This window comes from Ictidomys tridecemlineatus, chromosome 10, assembly GCF_052094955.1.
Source record: "Ictidomys tridecemlineatus isolate mIctTri1 chromosome 10, mIctTri1.hap1, whole genome shotgun sequence".
Taxonomy (NCBI): Eukaryota; Metazoa; Chordata; class Mammalia; order Rodentia; family Sciuridae; genus Ictidomys; species Ictidomys tridecemlineatus.
The window spans coordinates 29,497,639-29,516,068 of NC_135486.1; the positions used below are offsets into that span (position 1 = coordinate 29,497,639).

General features: G+C 45.1%; 1 protein-coding gene and 1 non-coding gene across 2 annotated transcripts in view; both read left to right on the plus strand.

Annotated features, from left to right (window-relative positions):
• The first annotated feature begins 1,800 nt into the window (after positions 1-1,800).
• Positions 1,801-1,873, plus strand: Trnaa-ugc (transfer RNA alanine (anticodon UGC)). Its single transcript has one exon. It is a non-coding gene; the product is annotated as a tRNA-Ala (tRNA).
• A 1,948-nt stretch (positions 1,874-3,821) lies between these two features.
• LOC101964020 (maestro heat-like repeat-containing protein family member 7) overlaps positions 3,822-18,430 on the plus strand; it is a 46,765-nt gene continuing 32,156 nt past the window's right edge. Inside the window, exons 1-11 of the mRNA XM_078024668.1 lie at positions 3,822-3,849; positions 4,379-4,443; positions 4,881-5,003; positions 5,122-5,201; positions 5,570-5,699; positions 6,280-6,366; positions 10,414-10,521; positions 10,986-11,121; positions 11,864-11,952; positions 13,640-13,789; positions 17,075-17,229. Coding sequence (XP_077880794.1) covers positions 3,822-3,849; positions 4,379-4,443; positions 4,881-5,003; positions 5,122-5,201; positions 5,570-5,699; positions 6,280-6,366; positions 10,414-10,521; positions 10,986-11,121; positions 11,864-11,952; positions 13,640-13,789; positions 17,075-17,229 — 1,151 coding nt within the window. The remainder of the gene's footprint in view (positions 3,850-4,378; positions 4,444-4,880; positions 5,004-5,121; positions 5,202-5,569; positions 5,700-6,279; positions 6,367-10,413; positions 10,522-10,985; positions 11,122-11,863; positions 11,953-13,639; positions 13,790-17,074; positions 17,230-18,430) is intronic.

Genomic DNA, 18,430 nt, shown 5'->3' on the forward strand with positions numbered 1-18,430 from the left:
TTATTTTGCTATGCTGGGAATTAAATAAGGGCCTCACACATGCTAGGCAAGACCTCTACCACCGAGCTGCATTCTCAGCCCTTGATTTTGTATTTTGGACAATTGTTATAAGTTAGGCTCAGGGAGATTTTGACTATCAGGAAGTTCTCAGGGATGATCTGTGTGAGGAGGCAGCTCCCCAACAAGACCCTTAAAAGAGCTGGGTGCAGTGGCACATGCCTGTAATCCCAGCAGCTTGGGAGGCTGAGGCAGGAGGATTGTGATTTCAAAGCCAGCCTCAGCAACTTAGTGAGGCATTTAGCAACTCAGTGAGACTCTGTCTCTAAATACGTTATTAAAAAGGACTGAGGATGTGGCTCAGTGGCTAAGCACCCCTGGGTTCAATCCTCAGTACAAACAAAACAAAACAAAACAAAACCCAAACTGGCCCCACCCCTAAAAGGGTGTAGACTAATAGAGACAAGGGAGGGCCCCACAGCAAAGCTTTTTTTTTCCCCTTCAATGAAGATTGAACTCAGCTTGCTCTGTCACTGAGCTCCATCCCCAACCTTTTCCATTTTTTATTTTGAGACAGGGACCCACTAAGATGCTGAGGCCAGCCTCGAACTTGCGATCCTCTTGCCTCAGCCTCTGCAGCCACTGGGATTGCAGGCATGTGCCACCACACCTGACACTAGCAAGGCCCTCCTAAAAGTAGCAGCCAGCCATGGGTTGTGCCAGTTTAGGGACCCGATTGAGCAATAGTTTATTCTTGGTTCACAATCAGATTTCCCTGGGTCATGTCTGAGAGGGGCAGACCACCTGTAGGGAACTTCTGCTCCCCTCCCATAGGGCAGAAGTGGGACTATGAACTTGGGGACAGAAGTCTTTAAGAGGAGGGGCTTCTGGATTTTACCTTAAGACTCCCAGAGGCAGAGGGATGGTTAAGATGAGCTGGAATCTCCCCTGAGGCAGATTTTTCCATGCAGGGAGATCCCTGAATGGAAGGCTACTGGGCACGTAGGGATGAATCAGGGCTCTCCAGAGGGTCCTAGATCTTCCCATAGGAAAGAAAGGAGAACCTGGCAGAGGTACCCAGCGTGGGCACTGCTAAGCCAATTCCTTTTCCCATAAATGACCAGGCTGCCTCCTGCGGCTTCACCTTCAAGTGCAGACGCTGCATCTCTAGTTGCTGCTGCCCGTGCGTGCAGATGAATCCACATCACAGCAGGCGAAAATCAACCAGAGTGACCTTTGAGTCATCGTTTTTACAGGACTCTTGGAAGCCAGACATATCAGGTGAGCAGTTGGCCCTGGCCCGGGCTGCCTCTCAGATAACTGCAGCCACTTAAAAGTGGTGCTTCTTGGTTGGCCCTTGATTGAAATGTCACTTAATGAGCACAAGTCTGCCTGCGGATTCTGACTGCCCTTTCCATAGCTCTAATCTCTGCAGGCCTATCCCTTTTGCAGGTTTGCCTCCGTGTGTTGTCTGAGACTTTGGGTGAAAACCCACCTGGCTGACAGGTGCTCAGGAGGACAGCCAGAACAGATCGTTAGATACCACCTCTATGCCAACAGCCCCCCAACTCATGACATTTATAAACCAGATCTGCAGTCCCTGAATTCCAGGTTCATAAATCCAAGTGCCTATTAATGTCTGCACTTTGGTGCCTAGTAGGCCTCTCAAAATTAACGTGTTCCAAACTGAACCCCTGCCTGGACTACCCAGCCGAGATCTGCTCCCTACATCAATAGAAAATCTTTTAAGTTTCTCAGCTTAAAAAAACAAAAACAAAAACAAAAACAAAACAAAACCAGGCAGGGGATATAGCTCAGTTGGTAGAGTGCTTGCCTTGCAAGCACAAGGCCCTGGGTTCAATCCCCAGTACCACAAAACAAACAAACAAACAAACAAACAAACAAACAAAAACCCTTGACTTCTGTCTTTCTCTTATAATCTGGTCCATCAGCTGTGGGAAGCCGTTCTCGAACATGATTGGGCACCTCCCTGGCTGGGTGTGAGGCGTTCTGGCTAAACTGTGTCAGAACTAATCCCCACCCTTTCTAGGTTCGAGAGCCCATCCGTGTGGGGGTATGACTGACCATTGACCCTGAGACCAATCACTGACCCTGACCTTGGAATGCTGTCCCCCTTGACCTTCATTGGATGGAATTTTCCCCTGAATTTCAATGTCTGATTCCTCATCATCAGACTTTGACTCGACTCGTGGGAAGAATCTCCGCCATCGCCATTTTGAAATTGGGCTTCTAAGCCACGGGGTAGAGAAGGGCTTTGTGCCTCTGTAAGAATTACTCCCAGATTTTCCTCCCCAGGAGGATTACTTTCTATCTCTTCCGGAGGACTCTCTATGCCTCCGGGAAGAGAACTTTCTATGCCTCCGGAGGCTTCCTCTCTATGACCTTGGTCTCTATGATCTTCCTCCAAGCTACCCTGATTTATTTGAGGCAAGCTTACATTCCTAACTTTCAGTTTAGCCCTGAGAGCTTTCGTTTTCAAACCGCTCAAGGGAAAAGAAATTAACTTAGCCTCAGGCAGATTTACCATTTGAGTAGACCTAATGGCTCTTTGAATACCCTTCAATAGATCTTCAGGGGGCCACGAGCTATGGTCCACTTATTCAAAAAGACAAATTTCTAAAGCCATCCAAGTTTTTTGAATATTCTCAATGCCTCCAGGTAATCCATTAGAAAGGCAAATTTTTTGTAATTTCCTCCCCAAGTATGTAAATTTGGCAAATCTTGGTCACAAAACCAAGGGCAAAATTCACCTACAACCTTTAAGAATTGTAATAACTGAGTCTTTTTTATCTGTTTTCCTTTCTGATTAATTATAGTTTCTAAGATAGTCAAATACATGTCCTTATCAGTAGAAGTTGAATTTTCCATTTTAAATAATTTAACCGTCTCGTCCCTTCAATACCTCCAGGTACTTTTGTGACCCAAAATTGTCACCAATTCCTTTATTTTTATAGCGCGCTCCCACTCAATCTAGTAAATCTAAAATGCCCCACGTTGGGCGCCAGTTCAGCCGCGCGACCAGCATGCTAGCTTCATACTAGAGGTTCTAATCATAGAAGTTAACTAGTGAGATCAAAATAAAGACACATAAACTCAATTTACCTTTTTCTTTGACCAGGTCTGAGACGGCTCCCCCTCTGGCTCCTGCCTCGAGCCACCCCGTGGGGCAGTGAGGTTTACACTAGACTAGCAGGAGAGAGAGGCAGGGCATGCCAGAGAATGGCCTTTTAATGGGGAACAAGAAATTCAGGGGAAAATTCCATCCAATGAAGGTCAAGGGGGACAGCATTCCAAGGTCAGGGTCAGTGATTGGTCTCAGGGTCAATGGTCAGTCACACCCCCACATGGATGGGCTCTCACACCTAGGAAGGGTGGGGATTAGTTCTGACACAGTTTAGCCAGAACGCCTCACACCCAGTCAGGGAGGTGCCCAATCACGTGCGAGAATGGCTTCCCACAATCAGCTATTCATATCGATCTTCAAATTAGATACAGAATTCTGATCCCTGGTGTGAACCACATGGATTTCTCCTCTGGGTTACTGTCACAGTCTCCTAATTGGTCTCCTTGGGGGAATTTAATTCACTGAAGATCACTCCTTACATACATTGATGTATTTAATTCCACATCAAAATAGGTACTGTCATCTTCCCCACGTTCAGATGAGGAAACTAGAGAGAGTTTAATCAAGTCAAAGAGCTGAGCTTTGATGTATCAAAGCAGTGTGATTCTAGAGTGGTTGTGTTTAGCCCTTGGGCTTTGGCTTCAAACCCTATCCCAGGAGGCTCTTTGTCTGCTGGGTCATGAGGAAGGACCACAGTGTGAATCCAGGTCAGTTGCCAATGTTGCTTTGGGTCCCAGTACTGCTGTCACCTTTGTTCTTCTGACTCCACTTGGGGTGGACAGGCTCTTTTCCTATCCTCCATCCCAACTTCTGTGTCTTTGCCATGGTCACTGCTAGGCTATACCACTCTAGTTGATGAGGGAGGCTCCAAGGTTGACTCAGGGTTTTAAGACCATTCATGACTAGGAATTTCAAAGCCAGTCTAGGTCAGCCCCAGAAATTTGTGACCACTGGGGGGTGACTTAAAGTTCTCTCTCACAATCTTTCATCCCTGGCTATGTGTGATGCAAAAAAATCTCTTGAACCCCCATCTGGGTGCCTTTCACCTTGGCTTTTGAGGGTCACATGAGTGGAGCTGTGCCTGCCCATACCTGAGAAGCAGGCTCTGGGATGGGGACCCATGCCAGCTTGGTGGTTTCTGAGCCTTCTTGGTGAAGGACTGGGGGAGGATGGCTCTGCCTTCCTAGCCCTCCTGACACAATCAGCTAACCTCCTCTCGACTACATCCTTTTTCAGGGTTGCGTGAATCAGAAAAAGAAGCCTATCAGTTGATACAGGAATGTCTAGGACAGGAGAATATGGTAAGGAATTCTCTGGAAATTTTTGAGAAGTGAGGTCAAGAGAAGGAAAAAATGAGGACTCGTGCTTCCTTGGGTTTTGTGGACTAGTCCTAACTTGGAAGCCTCCTGAAATCCAGTCCTCGGTGCCTCTTGGTCTGGGGTAATCTTGATGGCCAGGCCATTAGACATGGGTGCTGGGGCTCTGGCCTTGAGCTCCCATCCTGTAGGATGGATCTTTCTTATAGACCCCTAGCTCCACTGTCCCCAGAGAGAAACAGAGGAGACAGGACATTGGTGAGCACCTGTGCAGGCTGTGGAACACGGTGCTGAGGAAGTCAGGGGTGCACTCTATCCTTTGGCTTACTAGATATGAGTCTAGGCTGGGTGTGAGGGCAGAGCATGGGCCGAGGGCTGCAGGTGACTGGTTTATTGGTGGGAGTCTCTATATTCTGTCCTAGTCCTTGTTCGACAAACTGAATTTCCTCGGTGCTGTGGAGACTTTGAGTGGTGCTGTGCATGTCCAGGCAGAGAGCAATATGAACAACTACTTTCCCAAAAACATCCTGGCCAGGAAAATTGAGGTAAGAAGGACCCTACCTCTTCTGGGATTTGGTCATCCAGGGTGGCAGATGACAGGACAGGCCCACCAACTGGTACCCCTCTCTGAGGGGAATGCTTGTTTCTTCCTGGCCCTTCTAGTCATTGATCCTGGAAGAACCCCTAGAGACCCTGGACAACTTCGTGCGTCAGAAAGCAATGCTCTGCACTGTGGCCTTGAGGTTCCTCCCCTGCTGTCACTCTGGCATGGCCCCGAGGGCTCTGATGTTGAGAACGTTTGGATTGGGAAGAAGGACAAGTCTTGGGAAATTGATATTGGGGCCGTGGGTGGCAGGGCCCCACAGTTACCACTTTGGCTGGCCTTGGGGGATGGTGGGACTGTTCTTTGATTTTACTATATGAGGACAGTCTAGGGATGTCCCCAACAACCAGGACCCTTCTTTCCTGATAAGGGGATCATTGAAAAGTAGTCCACTCTTTTCCTGTACCTCAGAGAGAGCCGCAGAGTAGGTTTCCCCAGAGGGTCCTGCAGACGTGACCCAGCCTCTGACAGGATCGTGACCTTGTCTTTCCCCTCCTCTCCCACCAGCCAGCTGAATCCGTCATTCTACTTATCCCAGAAGCTGGACCTGGCCAATGCTTGCATCTCCAGGGTGTTCCCTTTGCCACTCATCATGCCCAGCTTAGACCGAAGGGAGAGTGCTAGTCTCTACCTCCAGGTAATCCCCACCATGGCCTCCTGCTGGAGATGTCCATGAGGGGTGCTGTCTTTGTGGTCACCTCCTGTACTCTTAGCTCCCTGGTCTTCCTGACATAGAGCTCATGGCGGCATGGTGCTAATGCTGTTCAGATCAAGGGCTGCCTGTCTTATCCTCAGTTCTTCCCAGGGAGTGGCCTGGGATCCCATGCTAGCCACGTTCTCTCTCACAAGAGCTCACATGACATCCTCCGTCTTAGGAGGAGACAGTCTGGTAATAAAACCCAGGATTCTATAGCTCATAACTGGCCGGTAGACTGCCAAATCTTCCCAAGGATTTCTGGTTTTAAAAACAGAAGTAACTCAATGGAACAGAAGGGGTCTCTAATGGTAAGAATCCTATGGGGGCTGTCTGTTGGGGAGGCCTGCCCAATGCCTACATTTCACTATTTGGCCTACCATGTAGGCTGGGCCTGGTCTTGTCTTCAGTGGGGCCAAGAAAGATGGGAGAGTAACTGGGTGTGAGAACGTCCCTGGGGTGCAAAGGTGAGCTTGATGGCCTTCCTTCTTCCTGTGCATACCCATGTCTCCTCATTTGTCAGACTGTCCAGGCCTTAGATGACATGTTGCAAGCTCTCGTGATGGACAATATGAAGCCTGACATGCTCATATTGCAAAACTTCCTGGAGGTAAGTGGCTATCGAAACAGGGCAAACCAAATCCTATGTTGTTTCTAGGACTGTGTGTTTGGGAGCAAAAGAGAGGAATATGATGAGAGTCTGAGTGTCCCTCCAGTCCAAAGATCATACCTTCTCAAACCTCAGCATGCACAAGTGTGGCTTGAGGACAAATTCCTCTGTCTCCCCTCAAGGCACTGTTCTGAGGATGGTGTTTTGAGAACCACAGTCACCAGGATGAGGACCTGTTTCCCTCCAGAATTGGGTGCACTGGAACTTTACTAGTTATACCATTTATATCCTTGCTGGGCTTTAATCTTTTTTAATGTCTGGTTACATCTGTGTCGTGTCCCCCCCCCCCCACCAGTGCAGTACCTGTAACAGCCCCAAGGAAAAGACCTCAGTGCTCACTGATCCTGGGCTACCTCCTAGATCCGAGCTATTTTTTTAGTGTAGTGTCTCCAGGGAACACAACGTACCAAGCTCTTCTTTAACTGTATTTAGATCTTTTCAAATGCTCTTAGTTATCACAAGTCACCATCTCCTGAGGGTGAGTTTGAGTTGGAGAAATAGTCAAGAGTCACTGGAAACCAATTTTCGTGAACAAGATGGTAACCAATTAGGATAAAGTAATTTTGCATAAAACATTACATGTGACTACAAATAAAAAGACAAGACTCTCCAGCTATCTTACAAAAAGACCTTGACCAGAGTTGTATCCAGAGGGGGAATTGACCTATATTTGGGTAAGTGATATAGTTCTTTGGAATGCATCATTTCTGGTATATTTGTTGAGAAGCATTTTTGTGCTTCCTAGGCAACCATTCCTGCAAGTGTAATAACAAATGCTCTGTTATTCTTGGAGTTCCTGGGGGATGGAGATGCTGAGCTCTGGTCCTGGTCAGGGTGGGGTCCTCAAGGGACCCATTACTGAGGTTCTCAGTCTCCAGAGATAAATGGTACCCTGCAAAAGCAGCCCTTGAGACATGGAGGTGTTGCTCAGTGGTAGAACACTTGCCTGACATGTGTGAGACTCTGGGTTTGATCCCTAGCACCGGAAGGGAAGGAAAAAAAAAAAAAAAAAGAACCACATGAAACCATTTCTAACATTTCAAAGCAAATATTGGGGGAAATAGATTTATCTTGATAAATGAAATTTAAATGATGAAATAGATAATTTTCATATATAGCCAAATTTGAATTGAATTATATTCACTACTTTGAGGTAGTTCTTTAAAAAAAATCAAGTACATATGTATTATAGACATAATTTTTTTCTACAAAATTATGTAATAGCATAATATGATATCATTTGTTTCATGGTTGATTTTGCATGGCAGGATTAGAAAGAGGGTCATTTTTGCAAAATATTTGAGGGCTACATATTTTTGTTCCCTAAGGACCTTCATTAAAAAAATTTTTTTCCTGTATTTGTAGATGGACAACATGCCTTTATTTTATTGTTTATTTATTTTTTTAATGTGTTGCTAAGGATCAAACCCAGTGCCTCACAGGAGCTAGGCCAGCACTCTGCCACTGAGCTACAGCCCCAGCCCATGACCTTCATTTTTTCATCTTTTAATTTACATCCAGTATAATAATAATAATAATCTTTTTTCAGTGTGGGAATTCTGCAGATTTTGAGAAATATAGTCATGTAACCATAAACATAATCAAGACTTTGAATCCCTCATGACTTTTTTTTTTTGTACCAGGGATTGAACCCAGGGGCACTCTACCATTTTGTTTTGTATCAAGGTCTTGCTAAATTGCCCAGGCTGGTCTCAAATTTGCAATCTTTTTGCCTCAGCCTCCTGGGTTGACAGGATTATAGGAGAGTTCCATGGCACCTGGCTCCCAAGACTTTTTGTAGTCAATTCCCTAACCTCAGCCTCTGTCTTGTCTCTGTAGTTTTGCCTTTCTGTAAAAGCCTCTGAATAGAATTATACAGGATGTAGCCTCTTGAATCTGTCTTCTTTCATTTTCATCTCATAACGTGCTTGAGATTTATCTATCTTGTTGTGTGTATCAAGAGTTGGTTCCACGGGCTGGGGATGTGGCTCAAGCCGTATTGCGCTTGCCTGGCGCGGTGCGACCTGGGTTGGATTCTCGGCACCACATACAAAGATGTTGTGTCTGCCGAAAACTAAAAAATAAATATTAAAATTCTCTCTCTTAAAAAAAAATGAGTTAGTTCCAGGGGGTGAGTGGGAGTGGGTGGGATTGTGGTTCAGTGGTAGAGCGCTTGCCTAGCATGAGTGAGGCACTGGGTTTGATACCTGGCACAGCATAAAAAATAAATAAACAAATAAAATAAAGGTATTTACAACTAAAAAGTATTTTTTTAAAAAGAGCTCATTCCTTTTTTTTTTTTTTTAATAGTACAGAGGATTGAACCCAGGGATTCTTAGCCAATGAGCCACATTCTCAGACTTTTTTATTTTTTATTTTGAGACAGAGTCTTACTAAGTTGTCAAGACTAGCTGTGAACTTGTGATACTCTTGCCTCAGTCTCCCTATCTGCTGGAATCATGGGAGTACCCAATTGCACATGGCCTTGATGCATATTAGTGCATATTTGTGTTCTGTTGACTTGTTTGTATTTTGAGATGGGGTCTTGCTATGTTGCCCAGACTGGTCTCTAACTCCTAGCTAGATTCTAGGGATCCTCCCACCTCAGCCTGGGACAATAGGCAAGTGCTACCATGCTGGGCTCTCTCCTGGTTTTTTTTTTTTTTTTTTTTTTCCAGTTTTCGCGGATACAACATCTCTCTCTCTTTTTTTTTTATTTTATTTTATGTGGTGCTGAGGATCGAACCCAGCACCTCGCACATGCCAGGCGAGCGTGTTACCGCTTGAGCCACATCCCCAGCCCCTACTGGGTTGTTTTTAATGTTTGAATTTTGAAAGTTCTTTATGTATTCTGGACATAAATCTTTTGTCAGATATGTGATTTGCAGACATTCCTTCCCATTTTGTGGCTTGCCTTCTTTGCTTAACTGCCCTTCGAAAAGCAGCCCTTCTTCTTTTTATTTTTGGTATCAGGGATTGAACCCGGGGCACTTAACTGCTATGCACATCCCCAAGCCCTTTTTATATTTTATTTAGAGACAGGGTCTTGCCGAGTTGCTTAGGGCCTCACTAAGTTGCTGAGGCTGGCTTTGAACTCGTGATCCTCCTGCCTCAGTCTCCTGAGCTGCAGGGATTACAGGTATGCACCACTGTGCCCGGCTCCATCTTCATTTGGATGAAGCTCATATTGTTATTTTTTTCTTATATGGTTATGATTTTGAGGTGTTATCTAATAAATTTTTGCCTTATCTAAGGTCTCTCAAGAGAACTTGCCTTATCTAAGGTCTCTTTTCTTCTAGAAGCTTGTAATTTTAGACCTTAAGTTAGCATCTGTGATTAATTCTGAATTAATTTTTATTGGATGTTTGGTATGAATGGCGGTTCACTTTACTTTCGATTTTTTCTTCCTCTTTCCCCTCCCCTCCCCCTCTTTCTTCTTCTTCTTCCTCCTCTTCTTCTTCTCCTTTCTCTTTCTTTTGGTCTATGAACATCCATGGCTGGGAGAAAGGCCCCTGTCATGCAGCTATGATACAGGACACACTTTTCCAAAAGTTTGCACCAAGCAAGTTTCTATTTATAAAATATTTACCTCTGTCTCTATTGTTATTAGTGTCCAAAAAACTTGTGACTCTGAATCTTACCCTTCAGAGACCACCCCACTCCTGCCCCTGGTCCAGTAGGTGGGGTGGTATGCTTCCAAGAGAACACCACCTCCCCATCTTTTCCCCTCTCACTCTGCTTTGTAATTTGACCTTGAAGGTGTGGCTATTTTTAAACATCCCTATAGGAGGAGACTCAGAAGGTGATGGTGAAGTACCAGAGACCCTTAAACATACCCTTGCTTTGCCAAGTTCATGGGTCTGTGCACTCTGGCACCTGCCACAGCTCCCTTTGTCTTTTGGCAGTCATGGATGTGGTCTCAAGACAAGGAAGGCAGGGAGCAGCACTCCCATGGAAATGTTGACCTATCTCTTTGTTCCTATCCAGATCATCCTACCTTGGGTAACACAGTCAGACAAAGTGCACGAACAGACCCGGGCCTTGGGCACTATTTCCCGGTTGCAAAGATTTATTTGCAATTTCCCTGAAGTGTTGGTGAGTGCTTGGAGTAGGGTATGAGGCAGACACAGGGGGCCCTGCTTCTCTGCCTGTGTGGCACCTGATTGAGCCCAGGGCTTATCAGGGGGTAACCAGAGAGCTGGCAGTCAGAGTGCCTCGTGCTTTTTTTTTTTTTTTTTTTTTTTTTTTTTGCATTAGTGTCTTTTCTATTACAGTGAAACAAGTCACTTCTTTGTCTGGTTTGCCCTGAGCCCACCTAACCAGCTACATCTTGGCCTTGTGGGGGACCTTGACCTAGATAGCTGGTTTGGGGCCCCAGATGCTCACTGACTAATGCGCTTGGGCCTCTGGCTGTCCCTTACCTGGGTGCTGATTACAAAGGTTTTTCTTGGCCAGGACAGAGTGTGGAGCTGGGGGGGGCAGGTAGGCTGGGTGGGTCCTGGTAGGGAGAGGCTTCTTTCTGGATGGTGGGGAGGTAACCAGTTTCTTCTCCCTGGCAGCATATGCCGCTGTTCTCCATGAGCGGGAAGCTGATGGGCATCCTGGGCCTCATGTGCGTGAACTCCAACCAAGAGATCAGCATGGAGGCCTCGGAGGCCTTGCATTACTTGTTCAAAATCCTTGCGCTTCAGAGAGGTAAGCCACCTGACTGCAGCTGTGGGGATCCACTGAGTAACAAGAGCCAGCAAGCCATGCTGAGCGTGTGCCCGTGTTCCATCAGGCACCCGGAGAAAGGCAGTTCCCTCTTGCAGCAGTGTTGGAGTAAATATGCCACATGGCCCCGAGACCAGGAAGCCATTACAAGTAGATCTGGAAACTATCTAGATGAGCTTCAATCCTATTGCTGATGTCCTAAACTTGCAGCCAGCTGCTTATGGGACCTACTTGGATTCTCAGAATTTCCTGGTTGTCTCATCCCTACTGCTAGGCAAAAGATTCAGAAAATAAGCACCCTTTCTCAAGGAACAAATTTAGGGATCCTCAGTCTAGCCCCTGTCTGCCCTACGAATGCCAGAGATACAGATACATATACGGAAGTGCCAAGGGAATTTGCAAAAATCTCCCCAAAAGAGTTTCAGGACCTGGCTTCTTGTGATTCAGTAGGGGAGCACTTTGCTCAGCACATGGGAGTGGGAGCGGTCCACATTCCGGCATGTGCAGGGACAGCGGCTGAGAGTGGACCGCATTGAGTCCCCAGCCACCTTCTCCCTCCACCCACTGCTTGGTGCTAGGGAACTCTCTCATTGTGTTGGACAAATGTTATTTCCCCCATTTAACTCTGTTCCTCTCTCTGAGGTTTGTAGGCACAACGGGGGAGTTTGTCTTGCTTTTTCCCTGTTAAGGGACTGCCCCCCTTAATTGCCATTTTTGATTGAAGGTGTAAAGCAGAAGATAGAGATTGTCCTGAGGGACTTACAGAAGAATTTCCGTGGGGAGTGGATGACCAGCCTGCAGGACCTCACCTTGGTAATCTTCACTTTCTGCTCTGCATGGGATGCTTAGGAGGGACATGTCCACAAGGAACAGGAGTCTTGGGGAGAGCTTACAGAGAGCCTGGGTGGGCCGCTGAGGAGTCATCCCCCACAGATGGAAGTGTCCGCAAAGTTCAAGTTCTCACAGACAGTGAGAACAGTTCTCACAGACAGGCTGGAGGCATAAGGCCCAGTCCCCTAGCTGTACGAGAGTCGACTGAAGTTTGAGGTCATAAGTCGAGTTTTTAAAAAGAAGCATTATCTCGGAAGGGCGCCATGGTTCATGCCTGTAATCCCAGTGACTCTGGAGGCTGAGGCAGGAGGATCATGAGTTCAAAGCCAGCCTCAGCAACTTAGCGAAGCCCTCATCAACTCAGTGAGACCCTGTTTCTAAGTGAAATATGAAAAAAGGGCTGGGGATGTGGCTCAGGGTTTAAGTGCCCCTGGGTTCAATCCTGGGTACCAAAAAAAAAAAAAAAAAGCATCATCAACCTGGCAGATTCCACCTGCAGATTGTCTCCAAGTGTCTTGACTTGTGGTCTGGCTTTAGCTCTGTTCCTCAGCAAGGGTGTGTTGATTGTCTTAGGTACGATGTCCTCAGGTTCAGTCATTCAAGTCATTCCAGCCAGAAATCCAGGAGAACAGTCCTTTGTTCTCTCCTCTCGTGCTCTCTATGTCCAGATCTGCCTCCTGCACAACTCTCAAATCTACTCCCTCTACCCAGCCGCACCCTGGCTATTCTGATTCAGTCCATCTGCATCTCTTGCCTGGGTCATTGCCGCAGCCTCTTACTTACCGATTGCTCTGTTTCCAGCCACGCCCCATCACACCATTTCCTATGCTACAGTCAGAAAACTGTTTCTAAAATACAAACAGCATCATGTTATTCCCCTCGGACTGTGCACTAACTTCCTATCGTTCTTACTAAAGTCTGACATTCCTCCTGAACTGGGTGCCTGCTTTAACCGTCCTGCCTCATCCCGTCTCAATTCTCCTTCTCCACCTGGCTCAGGTTCCTGAGAAGGACACAGTAGTTGGATAGATTTCCTCTCCATACAACCCCTTTGCACATTCTGTTCCCTCTGTCTGGAACTTTCCCCACTGATATGGACTCCAGGAAACCTTCTCTAACCTGCTCCGTCTAGCTTCAGTGCCCCCCATTTCTCACACTGCCCTGAAACTGCCTCTTGCTCGTCCTGACTGATGCTCGAGGGCAAAGGCATCTGTGTCCTGTTCTTAGTCACTCTCAGCTCCCGGCAATAGAACCAGGCACAGAGTTGATTGGCACCACTATTGTTTGGGTGAAAACGACCTTCACATGGATGTGTAGAATCAGAGACAAGAGGCCTGGTTGCTTTAGGTAAGAGTTAGCTTTGCTTGGGTAAACTCCCCAGACCGTCAGAATTCATTTCCTATAGACTTGTTTACCAATTACGTTCCAAATTCAAAATAGAAATGCCTTTGGCATTGTCTTCTGCACCACATTGTCTGGACCAGTGTTTCTTCCCAGGGACTCAAAGGGGGTGGCATTCAGGAGCTTGACCTTACACCACAGAATAGCCAGACACAGGTGAGGGCCTACCTCCACTGGACCCTGGTTGACTGGCCTTTCTGGAGGCCAGAGGCTTTGGGGCAATCCCAGAGTGAGATCCTGGCACATAAAGACGGCTGTTTTCCTTCAGTTCTTTAGGAAATACCTGACTCCCATGGAGAGAGCTGATGTGATCATGGTGGCCCTGGAGGCCATGATCAGCACCAACAGGCAAGACATCCTCGCAGCCTCCAAGGTGTTAAAGATGATCCTGAAGTACAGTCTTCCAGAAATTGGGAAGGTAGCATCTCTGTTGGACTTAATGGTTCAAGGTCTATTTAAGGATTCTTCCTTTCTGTTCTGTTTTGGGTCTTTGTCTGTTTTATTTGCTACCAGCTTGAGTTGAAGGAACCTCAATCCTTTAACCCAAAGGGGAAAAGACTAAATGAAGACGAGTTTGCAGTTGTCCAAAAGGGATTTTTCAGTGGCAAGAGGTGACCATCAGGCCTGAACTTCTACCAGGAAGGGAAGAATCGAGTCAAAGTTAAAGCAGAAGACATCCTTGAGCTCTTAGGACCTCGAGGGACTCAGGCATCCCATCTGCTTCCCGACTGTGTTCATGGGTTAGGTTTGTAGATGGCTTCTTCACTCAGATGGGAGAATAGACAGGGTCAAGGAAGGAGTAGATATATACAGGTATTCCTCAAATGACAATGGGAATATATTCCCATAAGCCCATCATAAATTTAAAATGCTAAAAGTCCAAAATGCATTTAATCCACTCAGAACACCCTGGCTTAGCCCTACAGTGCACTGTGGAGTGTTGGTTTTGTCCCTTTATGACCTGGTGGCTGATTGGCTGGCTGAGGGCTGCAGCTTGCTGCTGTTGACCAGCATCAGGAAAGGGTAGCATTTCCCATATCACTATCTCAGGAAAAGAGGAACATTCAACATTCAAAGTACGGTTTCTACTGAACGTAAATCACTTTCATGCCATCGTCAAATTGAAATATTACATAAGGGACCACGTGTGTGTGTGTGTGTGTGTGTGTGTGTGTGTGTGTGTGTAAACTTACGAGACACTGACATGAATATGAAGTGAAATAAAAAGACCCCTTTGTTTTACTGAGATTTAAAACAATCTTAGGGACTGATGGAGGTATTGTCATTCATTATGTGTGTTTTCTTTTTTCCACTTTTTTTTTTTTGTGTGTGGTACTGAGGATTAAACCCAGGGCCTTGTACATACGAGGCAAGCACTCTACCAACTAAGCTATATTTCCAGCCCTCTCTACTTTTTTTTTATTGGTGCATTATGGTTGTAAATAATGATGGGATTTGTTATTACATATTTGTACATACACACAATATAATCCCTCCCCAGCACTTCCCCCTCCCTCCTCACCTCCCACCCTCTGGTTCCTTTCCTCTGTTCTACTGAGGATTCACTGTCATTTAAATGGCCCAACCCACACCTCTCCACGGCTCATGACACCTCCATGGCAGTTCCTGTTAGCAGTTTCTGGATCTCAGCCTGTGCACTTTCCGGGCCTAAAGTCAGTACAGACTACTGATGAGCCCTTAGAGTTGACACCCCAGGTCAACTCCGACTCCTGCTGGACTCTTGGAATCCCTTGTAGAGCCCCCTGGCCCATGAGCAGCCAGACTATGCTGAATGCTCATTACTTTAAATTGCTCATTACTTTAAATTGCAGCTCATTTATTGCAAACTACTTATTTTTAAAAAATATTAATTATTTTTATTTGATAAAATTATATATGTTTATGGTATACAACATGATTTTTTTGTGGGGGGTGTACACTGGAATTGAACTCAGGGGCATTTAACCACTGAGCCACATCCCCAGACTATTTTATTTTTTATTTTGAGACAAGGTCTCACTAAGTTGCTTAGGACCTCTCTAAGTTGCTGAGGCTGACCTTGAACTTGTGATTCTCCTACCTCAGTCTCCCTGAGCTGCTGCAATTACAGGTGTGTGCACCATACCCAGCTCATGATGTTTTGATATATATACATTGGAGAATGGCTAACTCCAGCTGTTTACCTACCCACAGAGAGCCTACTATCTATGAGAACTTGAGCTTTGGAGATAACTCCCATTAATTCACATACTTTTTTTTGGGGGGGGATGAGAACATTTAACATCTATTCCCTTAGCATTTTTTAATATGTAATACATCATTATTAACTAGTCCCCATGTTCTATAAAAGATACACTGCACTTTTATTTCTCTTCAATGAAATTGTGTTCCCTATGTCCAACATCTTTCCCCCACCCCTACCCCCGCCCCAGCCCCTGGCAACCACCATTCTCTTCTCTGCTTCTGTGAGTTCAGTGTTTCATATTCCACATGTGAGGGAGATAACATCGTGTTTGTCTGGCTTTTTCCCCTTAGCGTAATGTCTTCCAAGTTCATCCATGAAGTTCAAATGGTGAAGTTCCCTCTTTGTTGACTGGATATGTTCCATGGAATATGTACACTACATTTTCTTTACTCCTTCTTCCGTTGAAACACACAGTTGTTTCCATATCTTGGTTATTAGGAATAGTGTTGCCATGGACATGGGGGTACAGATGTCTCTTCAACAAACTGACTGGATTCTCTTTGGTTGTATACCCAGTAGAAGGACTGCTGGGCCATCTGGTAGTCTTATTTTTAATTTTTTTGAGTCCCTTCCATACTGTTTGCCACAACAGCTATATCAATTCATGTGTATAAAGGTGAGTTGATTTCAAGAAGTTCTATTTTGTGGTGAACTGGCATCTGCACTCCCATAGTTTGCAATCCCTGTCCTAAGTTTGCCTACTGCAGTTTTGAAGAATTCAGTTAATATTCAGATTTCACTAATACGAGGTGCCAAGCACTGTGCTAGCCTCATTTACATGCTACTTTATTAATCCTTACAACAGCTTTGTGAGGAAGTAATGGTTTCACTTTTGGAAATGGGGACAGCTCAAAGAGGCGATGTGCCTTAGTAACGGAAGTTTATTGAGCAGCTATTATGTGACAGGTACTATTCCAACCACTTTAGAAGTGTTTACTCAGAACCACTTAGGTAGGTAAAATTGTTCTTATTTTCTGAGGACAGGAATTGCAGGGAGGATGAAAACCCAGCCTGAGGTTCCCCGGTAAGTTCAGAGATGAAATTCAAATTCAAGGGGTGTGGTGAGTGCAGGGTCCATACCGTTCACTATGAAGCTGCCTCTGCGACACACACCAGTAAACTGCAAGGACTACCCTTCCCTTCCTCCTTAATAGTCCTTAGATTTTTGAAGGCAGCAACATTATTCCCTGACTTCCTTTCTCCAAGTCACTCACCCTCAGCCTCTTCCTTCATTCTTCATGACATGGCTTCCAAACGAGGTCAAGGTCATCCTTCCCTGGCTGCTATTTGCTCCTCTTAAAGTCAAGGGGATCAGGTGGTCCAGGGCAGAGTGCAGCAGGACAGTGACATCCTCTGCCACTCTATGTACATGTTGTGTGCAGTCCCACACCCTGTGCGGGTGCCTGCACCAAACTGGCGGTGTGCGTTCAGAAAGAACCTCCTTTCCTATCACTTCAGGTGTCGGAAATCATCGAGTACATTTACTTCCACATGTACCACATCACAGAGTCCACCACCCAAAGCACCATCAGGAGGATCCTTTACCTGCTGGTCCAGTCCTACACCGATGAGGTTATCCTGACGCTGTTTAAGATTATGGATGAGTCACAAAAGTAAGTGTCAAACACTGCAGTGTTCAGATGTTCACATCTTTTACCTATTTTTTCCCCTCCCCTCTCTTTTTGGTACAGGGATTGAGCCCAGGGGTGCTCAACCATTGAGCCACACCCCCAGACTTTTTTATATTTTATTTAGAAAAAGAATCTCACTGAGTTGCTTAGGGCCTCGCTAAGTTGCTGAGGCTGGGTTTGAATTTGCAATCCCCCTGCCTCAGCCTCCTGAGCTGCTGGGATTATAGGCATGCACCACTGTGCCCAGGTCCTTTACCCATTTCTCAACTTTTTTTTAAAATTAAATTATTTATTTTTTCTAATTTGTTATTTTTTTTTCTTATTAATAGTTCTTTTTTGTATTCTGCATGTAAGCCTTTGGTCAGAGACATAAGTTTTCATTTTCCCCATTTTGTGGATTATCTTCTTATTCTCTTAAGAGTATGATTTTTTTTAAATATGATAAAGTCTAACTTATCTTCATCTCCCTGTATTGGTCATGTTTAAGGTCACAGAGATTTCCTCCCATGTTTTCTTCTAGAGCTTTTATACTTCCGTGTTTTATGTTTACGATTCATTGTTAGTTTTTTCTTATAAAGTGTTAGGAATGGGTTGAGATTCAGTTTATTGTACATAGGTGTCTGATTGTTCTAGCACCACTTGTTGAAGACACCAACCTTTCTCCTTTGAGTTGCTTTTGTACTTCTATCAAAAATCACTTGACTATATTTGTGTAGGTCTATTTATGAGCTCTCACTTTTGTTTCATAGATCAATCCAGTTTATATATTAAGTCTTGGAATCAAGTAGTATAAATTCTCCAATTTTGTTACTCTTTTCTAAAATTGTTTTATCCATTCTATTTCCTTTGTTTTTCCATCCAAATTTTGTAATTTATATGGCATTATTTTTTATTTTAAAAAATATTGGTGGTATTTTTAAAAAGAGATTGTGTTGCATTTTGATAAATATGAGGAAAATTGTTATCTTTACAATATTAAGTCTATGATCCATGAATGTGTCTCTCCATTTACATTTTTAAAATTTCTCTCATCCCTCCTTTGTATTTTTCAGCATATATATCTTGCAAATAAGTGTTAGTTAAGAATGTTAGTTCTAGGACTGGGGTTGTGGCTCAGTGGTAGAGTGCTCTCCTAGCACATGCAAGGTGCTGGGTTTGATTGTCAGCACCACATAAAATAGAT